Source organism: Pseudochaenichthys georgianus, chromosome 20 (genome assembly GCF_902827115.2).
Source record: "Pseudochaenichthys georgianus chromosome 20, fPseGeo1.2, whole genome shotgun sequence".
Taxonomy (NCBI): domain Eukaryota; kingdom Metazoa; phylum Chordata; class Actinopteri; order Perciformes; family Channichthyidae; genus Pseudochaenichthys; species Pseudochaenichthys georgianus.
Window position 1 is genome coordinate 22,469,956 of NC_047522.1, and position 17,751 is coordinate 22,487,706.

The 17,751-nt window shown below is 43.2% G+C and overlaps 1 protein-coding gene across 1 annotated transcript in view; it reads left to right on the plus strand.

Moving 5' to 3' along the window:
• vipr1b (vasoactive intestinal peptide receptor 1b) overlaps positions 1 to 17,542 on the plus strand; it is a 40,407-nt gene extending 22,865 nt beyond the window's left edge. The window contains 11 exon segments of the mRNA XM_034108299.2: positions 1,647 to 1,744; positions 5,258 to 5,393; positions 10,066 to 10,219; positions 10,304 to 10,364; positions 10,745 to 10,817; positions 13,639 to 13,730; positions 14,243 to 14,372; positions 15,353 to 15,394; positions 17,177 to 17,262; positions 17,264 to 17,297; positions 17,299 to 17,542. Coding sequence (XP_033964190.1) covers positions 1,647 to 1,744; positions 5,258 to 5,393; positions 10,066 to 10,219; positions 10,304 to 10,364; positions 10,745 to 10,817; positions 13,639 to 13,730; positions 14,243 to 14,372; positions 15,353 to 15,394; positions 17,177 to 17,262; positions 17,264 to 17,297; positions 17,299 to 17,370 — 978 coding nt within the window. The 3' untranslated portion in view covers positions 17,371 to 17,542.
• The last annotated feature ends 209 nt before the right edge of the window (positions 17,543 to 17,751 follow it).

Below are 17,751 nucleotides of genomic sequence, written 5' to 3' on the forward strand. Positions count from 1 at the left end.
TTCTCTCTCTTCTCTCTCTCTAACGCTCTCTCTCTCTCTCTTTTCTCTCTCTCTCTCTCTCTCTTTAGCTAAATGCTCCTCTGTGATCAGCAGTTAGTCGCCAGCTGTTACTGTCTGCTCTGAAAGACTGAGGAGAACTGCAGGGTCAGATGATTATTTTCTGTTAGTCGGTGCTGCGAGTGACTCATTCCAGCTTTTATCCTAGTTTAATTACAAATAACATTTTATTTAAGCCACTTAAACTCACAGAAAAGAGTGTTATTGAACTATTCCTTTTACACTTGAATATTTAATGACTTAAAAAGCGAAAATATTCTCAAATGAATAAACCAAGAATTCATTTTTGCTGAGGCGTGAAGCAAAACACACTTTTGTATTAACAATGGCAGATGCGTTCCTAATTCCTGCCTCAGTTATCAGCAAGTCATTAGGGCTTATTCATACTGACTTCAGGGCTAGAAATGGAATGCATATATCAAATATGTTTCATTTGACTAATGTGGGTTAGCTGGAGCAGGGTGGAAATGGATGTGCGCTGCAGGGTGGTAAAAGCTTTCTTGTTGGGCACTCTGCTCTCTGAGACTCATTAAATGCCACATAGGAAGTCAGGAGGGACCCGGCTGGTGGCATACACTAAAAGGAATTCGATGTTGGCCTTTCTGCATACTTTATATCTCAGTATGCAGAGTTTGTAATCTTATTTTCACCCAGCATTTAACATACAGTGCAATGGCAGCGACATTGTGAAGATATTCTGAAAAAAGGCTCCATATGGTGAAGTAAGATGAATGAATAGTTGTACTGATTGTTTTTATTCTTTGTTCAAAAGCTCTTTGGAGGCAGACATTGGCTTTCTTTCAGACGATAACAAGGTTTTTTTATTACATGTATAGATTGTCCCTGCCTTCATACAGTGAGTATTTTTGAGTTGTTGTAAGAAGCTGAAAAATATCAGAGAAAAGTCCGAAAAATAAACACATTTTATTAGCTTAAAAAATCTCACTTCAACGTTCACTTACTCACAAAATCTAATTGAACTATCAAAGTAAAGTTTAGTTCTGTTAGTCGAGGTGGAGATCGTTCTTTTCATATGTCGTTTATTTACACATTAGACCAGGAGTGTCAAACTCAAGGCCCGGGGGCCAAATCCGGGCGCGACTTCATTTTATGTGGCCCCACAAGAGCTTGCAAAAAATATGATTATTATATTATTATACGGTTACATGCTACTTTACGCAGGCACGTTGCCCATAAACTCCATGTCCCACAATGCATCTCAAATTTGACTTTTTTCTCAGAATTTGGCTTTTCTTTTTAAATCATTTTGTGACATTCTCACTGAAGAGACTTACAATTATTTTCCCTAGACTTCTGCTTTCAGACGTAGTTAATTATGAAGGTATTACCCTATCCGATAATAATCCAATGCAGAGCCAATAATGTAATATAAATTAATACATTATTTTATATATGTTAAATATTTATATATGTATTTTTATATAGTCTTAAAGTTACAACCGGCCCTTTGAGTGCAACCAAAATGCGAATGTGGCCCGCAATGAAATTGAGTTTGACACCCCTGCATTAGACAATACAAACTCTTTAGTTTCGGTTTCCTTCACTGTGAAATGTTTTCTTTTCTTCAGGGCAAGTTTTTCTGGCAAGTGAAGATCGGCTACACCATCGGCCACAGTGTTTCCCTCATATCTCTGACCGCAGCTATTGTGATCCTCTGCATCTTCAGGTACGTAGAAACACAGTCACATATAGTCATCTTAAAGAGCTCGATAGCCCTTTCCTCATCGGGAACAATCATAATTCTCAATTTATGCAGAGAAAGTTACACAAAAACACAGTTTTCACTCTTGAAAGCAGTTCAAGAAATTGTATCTTTTCAAATCTCTGTTGTTTCCCTGCTTTGTTGTTTCTACACTGAACAAAAATATAAACGCAACACTTTTGTTTTTGCTCCCATTTTTTATGAGATGAACTCAAAGATCTAAAATATTTTCTATATACACAAAATAACCATTTCTCTCAAATATTGTTCAAAAATCTGAAAAGATCTGTGATAGTGAGCACTTCTCCTTTGCCGAGATAATCCATCCCACCTCACAGGTGTGGCATATCAAGATGCTGATTAGACAGCATGATTATTGCACAGGTGTGCCTTAGGCTGGCCACAATAAAAGGCCACTCTGAAATGTGCATTTTTGCTTTATTGGGGGGGTCTGGGGGGCTCCGGAAACCAGTCAGTATCTGGTGTGAGGGGTAGGGTTAGGGTTAGGGGTAGGGGTAGGGTTAGGGTTAGGGTAATGTTGTGAATCGAGTGGCCTGTGTTCGTCGTCCATTACATACGCCTGCCCATACCATAACCCCACCACCACCATGGGCCACTCGATTCACAACATTACCCTAACCCTAACCCTACCCCTATCCTTATTTTGTGTATATAATTTTTTTTTTAGATCTTTCAGTTCATCTCATGAAAAATGGGAGCAAAAACAAAAGTGTTGCGTTTATATCTTTGTTCAGTGTAAGAAGGATAATAAGGACAAAAACCGTCACCGCTGCAAGACCCCGAGAGCATTAGCATGAGTCATTTCCCATAGAGCACGGTGACATTGACAGTATGTCTGCCGGCACATTGATAAGATGACAGCTTATACATTTCAGTGTCACACATCAGACACTGATAACTGGGATGTGATCATATTTGATCAGTGCAGCTTTAGGGCTTATGTTAAACTATAAAAGACGAGAAGAAAGAGGCGAACACTTTCAAACCTGATGATTCTTTCATGCATTTCGTACATCACGGATCTCTTGATTGCACGTGTCTGCAGATTGACATTTAGTGGGATTAAGGAGACTTAATTTTTGATATGTGACAATTCATAAGATCCTCAACCAAAGTCACAGTTGTGATGTTGACCCACAGCTTCAGACAGCAGTTTATGTGCATGACTTAATAAAGTTATCTTTATTTAATGACGTTTTTAATACTCCGTTGTAAAATTTGAAGACCTTTTATTGTCTTGGATTGTGTACATCTGTGCACTTTTCCCACATTTTGAAAATCGGTACAGATAAACTATGTGTAAAGTAATGATTCGTTCTACAAAAGTCCTCCTTTGCACTCACGTAATCTCCTTGAATTCGAGGCCAAAGTAATGTAACGCAACAACTTCCATCCTACCGTCCATTCTCCCCAGTATACCCAGGGTAGGACACAGGAAATTGCTTCTGCAGTAGCATTTGCATTCACGGGTCTTGTTCTGCGACTGTGTGAGTCACAGATCAGAGCTCCTTTCCATGTTCTTCACAAAGGTGTGAATCGCCTGACAAGAGTTTTGTTTTCCACAAGCCACGCAAAGGTCAGGATCACAAATAAATAAGAAAGTGTGGAATCAAGATGTAACAATAGGTTTGAAGCAGAAGGACAGTTGTGATCGGGCAGTGGGAGGTGAAGGGAACAGAGGGTGTGTTGGTGGGGACAGAGTGTGTGTTGGGTGTGTTGGTGGGGACAGAGTGTGTGTTGGGTGTGTTGGTGGGGACTGAGTGTGTGTTGGTGGGAACAGAGTGTGTGTTGGGTATGTTGGTGGGGACTGAGTGTGTGTTGGTGGGGACTGAGTGTGTGTTGGTGGGGACTGAGTGTGTGTTGGGTATGTTGGTGGGGACTGAGTGTGTGTTGGTGGGAACAGAGTGTGTGTTGGGTGTGTTGGTGGGAACAGAGTGTGTGTTGGGTGTGTTGGTGGGGACAGAGTGTGTGTTGGGTATGTTGGTGGGGACTGAGTGTGTGTTGGTGGGAACAGAGTGTGTGTTGGTGGGGACTGAGTGTGTGTTGAGTGTGTTGGTGGGAACAGAGTGTGTGTTGGTGGGAACAGAGTGTGTGTTGGGTATGTTGGTGGGGACTGAGTGTGTGTTGGTGGGAACAGAGTGTGTGTTGGTGGGGACAGAGTGTGTGTTGGTGGGAACAGAGTGTGTGTTGGGTGTGTTGGTGGGGACAGAGTGTGTGTTGGTGGGGACAGAGTGTGTGTTGGGTGTGTTGGTGGGGACAGAGTGTGTGTTGGTGGGGACAGAGTGTGTGTTGGTGGGGACAGAGTGTGTGTTGGTGGGGACAGAGTGTGTGTTGGGTGTGTTGGTGGGGACAGAGTGTGTGTTGGTGGGGACAGAGTGTGTGTTGGTGGGGACAGAGTGTGTGTTGGTGGGGACAGAGTGTGTGTTGGGTGTGCTGGTGGGGACAGAGTGTGTGCTGGTGGGGACAGAGTGTGTGTTGGTGGGGACAGAGTGTGTGTTGGTGGGGACAGAGTGTGTGTTGGTGAGATGTGGAGAATCACCATGACAGTGTCCCGAGCTCTTGAGGAAAAAGCTTTGGAACGCAGACGTCTTCAACAACGTCTTCAACAACGTCCTGTCTTTGATTCGCGAGCTTCTGCATGTCTTTATTTCTGACAAGGAAGCATGTTATTGTGGGTTACTTCCTGTTTTCCTACACAAATCCTTTAGCCATCAGAAAAATATATTGTAACAAAGTTAAACAATTACTTTATTGATTTAATTATGAGCTAAAATTGAAAAATAATGTCTATTGTTGTATGGAAAAGTAATAAAGATCTGTGGCCGGCGTAGTGATGGAGATGAAATGTCACCAACGTAGACACAGATAATTACACGTTTCACGACTCCCTCAGGATGTGTCTGATCAGTGAGACTGCAGTTGCATTCAGTCTAAATATTTCGGAGGGAAGGGTTCACATCGACATTACAGCGCCTGTTAAACAGCAGAGACAGAATGTTAACACGCTCTCTGGGCTGTGTGATAAGGTTAGATAAAACTTTAATGACTCCTGGGGGGGGGTTCTAAAGTGATGCTGCATCACAGCTGAGAACGAACACAAACAAATGATGTGAGCCAATGGCAGCCTCCACACACCTGCAGACATTTGCACCCATCTGTCGGTCTCGTTAGCACTTTAATCGTCTTTAAAAAGGAAGATTACAAAGGTTTTTAATTAGTCATTTGTAAATACACTCCCCTTGTCTTTGAGGTGCGTGAAGGAGCATTAAAAACTAAAGCGGACCCAACCACCCAGTGATAAAAGAAGCTAACGAGCTCAATTAGTATTAGCCAGTCTTTGATTTGATGCCATTTAAAGCAATTAACTCCAAGGACATTGGATACTGAGCATGAAGGGCTTCTTCTTATCGAATTGTGTTTGCCTTTGTCTGGTGATCTGTATTCTGTGCATCTCAGGAAGCTCCACTGCACGAGGAACTACATCCACATGCATCTGTTCGTGTCGTTCATCCTGAAGGCCATCGCCGTCTTCATCAAGGACGTCGTCCTCTACGAGGTCGGCGAGGTGGACAACTGCTCCTCCTCGGGCTCCGTGAGTTCATCGCCGTTGTTTTTGTCGCTTCATGTGTTTGAGTTTTGGGGATTCTTGTTGTCCTTGATCCCAGGAGTCAATCCCCTAAAGTAAAAATGTCACACGCTAATTATCCACATGAAACCACCATTATAAAGAGACCCTCAGTTCAAATGGGGATACATTAAAAAATAGGGATGCCATACGGCCCGTCCACACGGCGGCGTGCGTTGAAGCTTCAACGCTTCTGCCCATTCATTGTGGTCGCTTCGCTTTCCTCGCATTGCTCGCTTCAAAAGTTGAGCAATGTTCAACTTTTGAAGCTTCGGCGGAAGCGTCAGCCAATGAAATCCTGTTTATGCAAATCTGCCAGTACAAGCGCTAGCCAATCAAACCGCGTGTATGCTGGGAGAGACTACGCAGGTCTTTTCCTCATATTCCAAAACATGGAGGGAAAATTCATTATTGCGGTAGTGAATCACCCGGTGCTGTTTGATCAGTCTCTGTTCATCTACCGGGATACAAACCGGAGGAGCCAGGCATGGAGGGAGGTGGCAGAGACAGTGGATGAAACTGGTAGGTTTTCGCCTGTTTGGGGATTCGCCGCTGTGTGGACGGGCCGGAACTCCCTTCACGTTGGTTACGTAACCTACATTACATACATGTAGTAATTTGGCTTACATAAAGAAAGCTATGGTCAAATAATTAAACTTGAGAGGCACAAACCCCTCGTCTCCTGGATTAAAATCAGACTTTCAGTTTTAATCTGTCTCTCCCATCATTTTTACTACGGCTGCTAGAGGCAACACATAGCACCACAATGCTGATACATATGATAATGGCGTTTTAATAGGCCTGTTCTACTCAAAGCGTGTTCATTACACAACGGCAGAAGATGTTAAACACACAGGCCGCCAGGCGTACAAGCCATTTAGGCTCAGAGTTACCCCCACATTGTTTGGATGTCTTCCAGTCAGCGTCACCACCAGCAGACCCCTGAGGCCCCCCCGAACACGAGGTTTACGTTACATGATGCGGCCGCGCGACCAGAGGAGCCTCAGAGTGTGTTTAATAGCGGCTGGCTCCATTGTGTTGACACGAGCCAGCTGCTGTCGGGTAAAACATTTTTTATAGAGACAGTTTTCGTGCTGCGGCGCTCATCACGACCCCGAACTGTGAAATACATACAGAAGCAATTGTGGAGGAAATTCTTAAGAGAAACTGATAAATGATTCATGGACAAAGTTATATTTAATAAAGTAATAAAGAAAGTCAATATACAAGTGAAATCGATCCCTATTGCAGGAACAGAGCTACTTCATCCTCAGAGGATAAAGAAGACAGTCACACTGTATAGTAGAGAGAAACGCCACCTGGTCCCACCCTTAAAATCCCTTCGGCATCATCGAAACATCCCCACCATTAAACCATAAAATCCCCGTGTCCTTAACCTTTCACACGACCTGTTGCCCTCGTGAACATTAACATATGTGTCTGTTGAACACATACAAGACTAAAAATACAATTTAGTAAGACTATATGTTTTAAATGATTATATGATAATTTGACAGCAATAACAGTCCAGATAATATCATTGTCGACAAACAACATAAGATATTTTCAAACAGATTAATCAAAATGCTGCTGGACGTGCACCGTAGTGTCACATCAGATTAATTCATGATATAAAGGCCGTGGGCAGGCGTATAACGCATGCATTATTAAAGGTGCAGTGTGTGTGGCAGCCTTCCTCCACATGCCGTCGAAGGAAGGCTTTATGTACTCGTGGGCACGCATTCAAAATGGCATAGAGGTAGACGGCACATATTCGTCCCCCGTGAAGACTACCGAATACCTGCTTTAATGAGACCTCCTTAAGGAAAAACACAGGGGGCTAAATGTATTATTTATATGTGTAAATTCCACCAGTTGTGTATTGATTCAACAAGTCCACCCATCAGACATTTATGAGAGGTGCATTTATTCATGCGGGGGGGAATTTTACACTAAGAGACAGTGCCTACTCTCATTAACAGTAGGAGAAGAAGAAGAAGTTCTGACAGGTGGCGTGACAATATTACTCTATTTTGGTCATTTCAGTCTTTCAGCTGACTGAGTCGATTGGAGGTAATTAAAGACACCTGCTGGCTCCTAATTAAGAGCAGCTCGTGGCCAATCAGAGCGTGGCTGAATTCAGCAGAACCTGTAGGATGGTAGTTCCTGTTTTTAGACGCTTTTTGAGGCGTCTTTTTCTGATGAACTAACCGCATCAGGGAGGTATTTGTGTAGATTGTGTCCAATGTTAAGACCGTTATGTATTCTTAGCATTACTTAATTTGTAAAAAGAAAAATCTTTATTATACGAAAACGTAGCACTGTCCCTGTGAAAGAATACTCTTAATAATAATAATATTTGCAAGTTCTGTATTCAAACTTTGACTTGGATCCAGTGAGATAAGTGGGACAGCATGATATACTTCATTACCTCCAAAAGGACAGTTGTTAATTTCGATATTTGATGTGTTTTTTATACTACTAGATTGTTTAATTGTATAATAAATTGAATCATTCTCTGCAAAGTATACCAAATGAATGTAATGGAGTTGAAAGTAGTATCTTTCCTTTTGAAATGTAGTATAGTAGCACACAATACTCAAGTTAACCCTCCTATTGTCTTCGTCCCCCCCCCCCTTACTTTGGTGTTCGCGTCCTGTTTTAACGGCTATTACATTAACACAAACACCATTAATCACCACCAAATGTCATTTAACACCCTTTCAAACCGTACATATCGTATCAGAGTACTGGTACACATGAAGAACTGCAGTGAATATACAAAGAACAGACACTGAACATGCATTGCGTGTGCCAGGTGTGATCCATGTGGGGGGATGGGCACATAAGAGCGGGAAATATGTCAAATTGTTCTGTGTGTGTGTGTGTGTGTGTGTGTGTGTGTGTGTGTGTGTGTGTGTGTGTGTGTGTGTGTGTGTGTGTGGTGTGTGTGTGTGTGTGTGTTGTGTGTGTGTGTGTGTGTGTGTGTGTGTGTGTGTGTGTGTGTGTGTGTGTGTGTGTGTGTGTGTGTGTGTGTGTGTGTGTGTGTGTGTGTGTGTGTGTGTGTGTGTTTTATCTGATCCGGATGGTTTCTAATTCCTTTTCTTTATGGCGGTCATTATGGCGGGAACACCATGGTGTTACAAAGTTGACTAAATCATCCAAAATTCAATGAAAGTGGTGATCAGCAATTTAATATGTTCAAATGTCTCCTGTGAAGGATATCATGAAGCCTGAATGCAATCGAATGTAAAACTAAAAAGTTAACGTTTTTAAGTCAACTGATTAACCTATACCCATAAAACAGCAATGCAACAGTAAAAAGCTCCAGTTGTTGTCCCGTTCGGATGCAAAAGACACACGGTATCATCAAAGGAAACGCTTCTCAGTTATTTTCCAAAGCTTGATTGTTTCTATGTGTCCTTGCTCTGCTCTAACGTCAGCGGGTTGTTTCCGCTGTTGCCTTATTCATATCCACTCGGGTCCTTTTCCATATTTGCGTCATCTTTATTTCTCTGCTATCCACATTTCCATATCCATTCACTCCTTCCCTAATCTGTCCCTGTCCTTTTCACCCGTCTCCCAATTCCCCCCGTGTCTCCCTCACCTCTCACCGCATCTGTTAAAGTGTTCACTGTCACCGGGCCGTGCTGAAATGGATCGTCTCTCTCTGAGATCTCCGAACAGCCTGTGCGTTGCAGCGAGTATCAGATCAGCCCACACCATTAGGGAAATAACCTTTTATCCGCATCCTTGTGTAACTAGTTCAATAACGCGGCCTTCAGCTTCAGGCTCGCCCGTCCTGATGAAGTCTTTTAGCTTCTGAGCCGTCAGCCAACCAGAAGAGAGCGGCTGTGTTATCCTGCATGGCTGTTCCTACTGTCCCTCTGCCCACTGACATATCTGATGGGGTTCTGCACTGCGCCAGCCTTTTCCTATTTATTTATTTATTTATTTACAGCCTTCAAGCGCAAAATATGTTACACAGCTTGATGAACAAATTCTGCACTCTTAAAAGGTACCACTTTATATAAGGTAATGGATATACTGTACATTACATTAATAATACTTTAAAGATGAGTTGTTAGCTATTATTAAGAGGATCCTTTAATCTCGAGGAGGAGAAATTGAATTGTTCTGACTTTGAGAAAAAGACAAATCAAGTGTTTGAGTAAACAACAGTCTACATCCAATTCGTCATTATGCATCCCTCAAATATCACTTAGGATAAACAGCCATTATGAAACATATTTTGAAGCCGCTAACAGACCATAAAGCGACTACTTGCGCTGCCGAATAATCACCTCACTATCAGCCCGCCATTATTTCTGACGGCTCATGGATGGATTTTCTCTGAATCGCATTTAATTGAACGCTCAGAGGCGTGTCGGGTAACTTCTCAGCGTGATGTGTCCTTTTGTGATAGAACAAATAGAAAAGCTGGCGCAAAAAGGTTATCGTCCTATTTCGAGGTGAATAAAGGCGACTTGTACCCAAAGAAAAACCGATACGTGCATTCTCCTGTATTTCAAAGATGCAATTCTGCCGCTATTTGGAATGTGTCTATTCTGTATTATCAATATCACTGTTCAATCTTTATCCATGTGGAACATCCTTGTGCTTTCCCGTCCTTTCCCAGGTCGGCTGCAAAGTGGTGATCGTGTTCTTCCAGTACTGCATCATGGCCAGCTTCTTCTGGCTGCTGGTGGAAGGTCTCTATCTGCACGCTTTGTTGGCCGTCTCTTTCTTCTCCGAGAGGAAATACTTCTGGGCTTACATCCTGATCGGCTGGGGTGAGGACGCCTTCCTCACATGCCCTCAATACGTCCGTCCCCCCGCGGGTGAGACACTGTTAAATCTGTCTTTTATGTCCCTAGGAGGGCCGATGGTCTTCATCACAGCGTGGAGCATCCTCAAAGCCTACTTTAACGACGTGGGGTAAGAGAAACACATCTGAGGCGGCTCAGGAATTAATATCGCTTTATGCTTGCAAATTGTTCTAATCTATAGCATGCTCGTATTTATTCGTATTTTTCATACAACGTATCAATAATCGTCCCTTTTGTTTAATATTTACTGTCTCTATTATACTGTGTGTATTAATACAAGCTCGATAGTGTGTTTAATTTCTTAACCACTGTTTAAACCCATAAATACTGTAGCTTTTTTATATCTGTCATATTATATACTTATGCTATTAAACTGCATTTTACTGTTTCTTTTGCACTTTCTGCTTCGACGCTAACGGCATGTTCCTGTCTCAGAGTTTGCATTTTGTGCAATGACAATAATAAAGTCATCTAATGTCATCTGATCAGGTGCTGGGATATAATCGAGAACACTGATGTCTTCTGGTGGATCATTAAAACCCCCATTTTGGCGTCTATCTTGGTGAGTTCACAAGCTTTGAGCAAATGTATTTGTAAACGTACTTGAGCTGTTGACACTGGCACAGTAGAACTAATTGCCACTGATGCCCCTTTCACACCAGCGCCTTCTCAGCTCCGGCTCGGAGCTAGAGCCTGAAAAGCGCCGGGTTTTCCTGTTCACACCGCAGCTGCGCCGGCTCTTAGCTCCGGAATCCGCTTCATTTCCAGCTCCAAAAAATTGTCGGTCCAGAGGCAAGAGCTTCGGAGCTAAGAGGTGACGTCGCTTACGTCTCTCTTACGTCGAGGCGTGCAGGAAACTAAACCCACCTCCCATGGGTCGACTGTTATGCCTGCCTACAAGCAGTAGTGCTTATAAACACACTTTATAAAGTCAGGCAGCACTAACCAGGCTTCGTGTGATTCTGTTTATTTGTGCCTTACTTTGACCATCCGTTCGCTGTTATCGATCATTGTGGAGAGAGGCAGACGTGTTGTTTTGTATTATTGCAGCTATCGGATGCAAGTAGTCAGTTTAGCTTCGGTTGCTATGCCAACATCACCCGTTTTATACCAGAGAAACTTTCATAACAGCGTTGTGATACCAAACAGCGTCAATTCAGACTGACACACATTCACTTAGGCTAAGGGGAACTGGGGATATGCATCAGCTGCTTGTGTGAGTCGGACAGTGAATACTTTAGAGCGGCCGCTGCAGTGTGAGCTAACGGGAGCTAACGGGAGAATAAACTCCCGTGGAAGAGCAGCACTGCAGCGGTCGGTAAATGCTGCAGAAACACATGAATAAACAATGAACCACGGCACTCTGGAGAAAAGTATAAGGTTGGAGAAGTCGTTATTCAATTTATTCTGGCTTCGTGTGATTAAAAGCAACACGATCATCGACCCGACGCAGTTGTTGTTGTTGTGAGCGCCGTAATGGCTGCCGTTGGGGAGCAAATCAGCGATGTAAACGGTGACGTCATGACGCAGCAAGGGCAGCTCTGGGGCGCCAGTGGGCGGTGTGCACAGAGCGGGAGCTGAAAAGGGAAACCGGAGCTGAACCAGAAAAGCTCCCGCTCGGAGCTAGAAAGGGGAAAGCGCTGGTGTGAAAGCCGCATGAGAGAGCAAACACATTTATCAGTTTGTATCTCAGGCTTACCTGGCAGTGTAATTATTCTTGTTCTCATTTATATTCCTTCTGCGAGTCGAAGTCCATTTTAGTAACGTGTTGAGAGCTTGAGACGGTTGACTCAGGATCGATCAGCAGACATTTCTCAGCGTCTTCATCAGCATCGACAGAAACATTTGAAAAGAGGAATGTTTTTAATGAACATGGTGGAAATAAAGTGTGACATTAATTTAACAAACCAAACCTAGATTTAGATTCAAAGCTACATGAAAATGTGTGTGTGGTGTGTGTGTGTGTGTGTGTGTGTGTGTGTGTGTGTGTGTGTGTGTGTGTGTGTGTGTGTGTGTGTGTGTGTGTGTGTGTGTGTGTGTGTGTGTGTGTGTGTGTGTGTGTGTGTGTGTGTGTGTGTGTGTGTGTGGTGTGTGTGTGTGTGTGTGTGTGTGTGTGTGTGTGTGTGTGTGTGTGTGTGTGTGTGGTGTGTGTGTGTGTGTGTGTGTGTGTGTGTGTGTGTGTGTGTGTGAGAAAGACACTTTCAAAGAGGTGTGAAAAGGAGGCACTTGAGGAGCTACAGAAGGGAAAAGTAAAATGACTTGAATAATCTGCATCTCCTGCCAACTGCTTTATTGAATGATTTTTGTTTTAGCCTAAGGGTCTGATTTAAAAATCTTCTGAGAAATCCAAGTTTAATTGGTAGCTATCAGACACTATTAACCATGTTTAGCTAAACGAAACACAAGGGTAATACCAAGCCTCTGAATTAGCACAGAATTCACGGTAGAAAATAGTGTATTACTTATCGGATCTGCACAAAACTCAGGGCAGCGAAGGCAAACCCAGACAACACACAACGTAGCTTTACGGAGCCAAGACGGCAAATATGTCTTACCGTTGCTGTGTTTCTGATCAAAGGTTGTGTTCAATGGCATTAAAACGATAACAACGCTGCTGAAGGTTAACCCTATGTGTCTGTGTCACTTTGAAATGATTACTGATGATCCATCATTCCATTTTTGTCAAAAACAGAGATTTCATATTAGCTGCTATGAGAGCTACAACCCAGCTTCCGGTTTTGGGCAAACTGCTCCTCAATGGTAATGTTTAAATGGATTTTAGGAACTTCCTCTCGATCCTATTGGCTCTAACGGTTCAAAAGAGGTGTCAATCATCAAAATCGACCGATGGGTTCCAGAGATATGGAAAATCCACCCAAATGACCCCAGAAGTGGGTTTTTTCTTCTAAATCTCTCTAAAAAGGTCAAACTTCACTTGTTTTGCATCAATCTTGATACAGGGTACTAATTATATGTCATAGTTTGGATTCCTAAAGCTTTTAGTCTACCATCCCATCATTCAAGGGTGGTTTTCAGTTCACTATAAGTAATGTTTTCTTTTTTGGACGGACACTATAATTTACATTGTTTGCTATGTTCAATCTGAATTTACGTTAAAATAAAAATAAACTATATTGATTCTGACTCGTCTACATCCAACTCACAGGTGTATCATTGCTTTGATAAAAAAGATTATTAATTTACCCCTTTTAGAACTGAAGTTATCGTCAATTGTTCTGGGAATGTCATTTTCGAGCCTGAGACCTGAAAAACAGGCTTGGGGCTTAACAGGTTAATTTTACCGTGAGTACATGTTCCCATTATCTGATATTTTCAGCACTTAACACATTGTGAAATACTCCCTTGTCCTAATATCTCCACAGATGAACTTTATTCTATTCATCTGCATCATACGAATACTTCGCCAGAAAATCAACTGCCCTGATATTGGAAGAAGCGAGTCCAACCAGTACTCGTGAGTAGCATTTATCATCTTTTTAAACGCTGGTAATGTGTAAATATTCCTAACTCCTAGGAGAGTTTTGTGGAACATCTACCCACAGGTTTCAGAGCTCAGTTTGGAAAGTTAGCCGCATTTAATCCTTTTAATAAAAAACTTTTTTACGCCCAAAGCAATGCAGGGATGACCAATCCTTTTTGACATCAGAAAGGAAATTCACCGGCCGCCTTAGCATGCGGTATTCAGCACGGTGTCGTCGTCCCCCGCAGCTGCTTTGCACAGAGATATCGAGCCGTGTGTTTAAATGTTTTATCCTGTGATGGAGAGCATGTCAAAAGCCGGCCATAATGCATGAGCTATTTTCCCACTGAGACTTTTAATGGTGTTTTCCCCAGCTCAGGTTCAGAGCTGCATGTAAAATGAAAAGTACTCGAGAGTTGAATTTCATTATTGGCATATATAGAGGCGGATTGTAAATTGGCTCCACCAGAGGGAGAAATGTATAATTGTTTGCCTTGTTGTTTCAGGAGGCTGGCGAAATCTACGCTGCTCCTGATTCCTCTGTTCGGGATCAACTTCATCGTGTTTGCATTCATCCCTGAGCAAGTGAAGACCGAGTTGAGGCTGGTTTTCGACTTGATTCTGGGGTCATTTCAGGTATATCCACTATTTTAGGAAGAATAAATGATAAAGAAAATCTCGTTTTATATTGAGACATTTGTATTTGAAGCTTTCTTGAAGGTCGTCCAACAGTGAAACACATTTGTCTTGAATTTCTAAAAGTAAAGTAATGAATTGGCTCGCTGGCCACGGAGACCTGCAAATGTTTTGATTAAAAAAAATAAAATCGTGGCAGGTCTCCAGGCTTCAGTGGCTGCGTTACCGCATTAAACCCCCGATGTTATTTGAGTTCATCACTTAATGAGGAACGATGGAGAAGCAGCCAGACGGCTCCGAAACCAAGGACACATTTCCAGAACTTCCTCCCATCCCTCTAACTCATTAAACTAACCACTCTTCAATATGCGACGGACGGACGGACAGACGGACGGACGGACAGATAGATAGACAGACAGACAGACAGACAGATAGATAGACAGATATACAGATAGATAGACATACAGACGGACAGACGGACAGACGGACGGACAGATAGACAAACGGACAGACGGACAGATAGATAGATAGACAGACAGACGGACGGACGGACAGATAGACAAACGGACAGACGGACAGATAGATAGATAGACAGACGGACAGACGGACGGACGGATAGACAGATAGATAGATAGATAGATAGATAGACGGACAGACGGACAGACGGACGGACAGACGGACATATAGATAGATAGACAGATATATAGATAGATAGATAGATAGATAGACGGACGGACAGACAGACATACAGACAGATAGACAGATATATGGATATATAGATAGATAGATAGATAGATAGATAGATAGATAGATAGATAGATAGATAGATAGATAGATACCGCATTGCCAAAGCTTTGTACAATTACGACATCTCTACATAAACATGCAAGCAAGCATACCATGTTTTCTGTACAAGGAAAAGACCCCATGGTACAATTTCCCCATGGCACTCTCTTATCTGTGTTTTTCTGTCCATCTAGGGCTTTGTGGTGGCTGTTCTGTACTGCTTCCTGAACGGAGAGGTCAGTACCCCCCCCCCCCACTGTTTTTATAAACACACTTCCATGCGGAGATATCCCACAGTGTTGATTCTCAGAAAAGGTAGTTCAGCATTTCCATTCACACACAGCCTGAGAGAGTCTGAGTCACCGGACCGCTCGCAGCATATTTTCTGCAGAGTAGAAAGCACAGCGTTGCTTGGCAGGGAGCGACTCTGTGATGTCCTCTGAGTTAGTTGTGTTCCCACGGCAGGGCCAGATTGGAAGGCCGTCTGAATTGTAATGTTCAATTCACAGGTGTCCTTTGTTAACTGTAATGCCTTGGCGATGTGAGAATTACTGCAGCATCTTCCTTTGTATACAGTTGTGGTGTTATTGCTCCTTGGTGGAGTCACGACAAGAAATGTGCGTTCGATAAAGACGGAAATTACAGTCATTTCTTCTAGCAAGAACACTAAAATAAGACTGTGGACAAATCTGTAGGGAGCACATAACGCCCAAGAAGCAAAAGAATATTTGTCAAAGGTACACTTGGTTTCTCTTTTATTAGGTACACCTGACCCCATTGCCCCCGCGTGTTTGAGAGATATCTTGAAAGTGCAGCAACGTTTCTGTCCTTACTAGCAAATAAAGGGAAGACTTTTTGGGACATCCTCTGACACGAGCACAGACCTTGTGAATGCTATTTCGTTATTACCTGGAAAGTGTCAAGTCATGGACAACTGCTTCGCTGGTTATCAGGTGTGAGCAGGCAGCCGTTACGAGTCTCTGAATATCTTGAAGGGCCGGCTGCAGAAAGCGTCCGGTGCGTACGAGTCTGTAATCCGTCTTTACACCGCTGCCAATCTAAGTCCCTGGAGACTGGGACCAAAGACCGCAGGCTCCATATGGGAAGTGAGCAAACTGTCGACTGTCCGCACTGAGGCTAGACAAGCGTTGAGTGCAGATCAACATAAGGGAGGAATAGAAGTGGTTGACGGAAACCGCACTGTGGCTTAGGAGTTGTATATTGTTTGTTTTCGTCTTTATTAAACACCATGGACTACAAATGACTACGGACTCTTACATGGAACGCGTCTTTTAGCCTCTCAGCAGCTAACTCATAGGGAGTTATTGCCGCAGCGGGTGCAAAATGCCGCAGCAAGGCTCTTAACTGGCACACGGAAGTTTGACCACATTTCCCCTGTTTTAGCTTCTCTCCACTGGCTGCCAATTTATTTTAGGATCCATTTCAAAATTATTTTATTACTTTTAAATCCCTAAATGGCATGACCCCTCCATACCTTGCTGAGCTGCTACAGCACTACACGCCGAACCGCCCTCTCAGGTCAGCGGACCAACTGCTCCTGGATGTGCCTAAAACCAGGTCAAAGCTCAGAGGGGGCGTTGCTTCTTTGTAGCGGCTCCCGCACTGTGGGACGCTCTGCCCCTGGAGACCAGACAGGCCTCCACACCGCCTGCTTTTAAATCGCTTCTTAAAACCCACCTCTTCTCCTTAGCGTTTTAACATTTGGCGTTCAACATCTTTTAGAGTGTTGCTTTTTTTGCATTTAAATTGTTTTTTGTTTTTACTTGTACTTGTTTTATGGTGTGTGCGCTAAGCTGCGTTTTATCTATTTGCATGCACAGCACTTTGGTCTGGAGGTTTTCAAGTGCTTTATAAATAAAGTGTATTGTAGTGTACAGGCAGTATGAGAAAAATAAAGCGCTTTTGGAACATTAAAGCAGGGAGACATGTCTCAGTGTAACCTGACAACGAGCGGAATATGTCCCCTGTAAAGTAATATTGTTCATAATCCACTGTAGGTGCAAGCAGAGATCAAGAGGAAGTGGCGGAGGTGGCACCTGCAGAGATACATGGGCTCCGACACCAAATACCAACATCCGTCCATTCGCATGCAGCAACAACTTCAGCACCCAGGTCACCCATGATGACCCGCTGCAGCCCCACCACACGGAGGACTTCTTCCTCCTGCAACGACGACCTGTCTTGCATATGACTCGCACCCAAAGTGAGAGGACTTCCTGCTGTACGACAAACTCTCGTGCCAAATATAGGACAGAAAGGACGCAACGAAACCCCCTACCCATCTGCTAACGTGTTGCTTGAGTGTGACTTGGACCAAAGTAAAGTGAAAAGAAGTTTTCATCTCCGTGCTTCTTAAAGAAAAGTGACAAGAAACGCTCACAACAGCTTTTTCACACTTGGATGAGAACCATTCGCGATTCATTGCACTGTACAGGGGAATTAGTGAGTCATATCATTATGGATCATTTGGTCAATCATTATCAAGTTCCCCGTGTGATGTGTCGCATTTTTAACGGGTTAGGTTAGGGAATCCTAATGTGAACTGCTCCAGCAGCTCTGCAATCTGATGTAA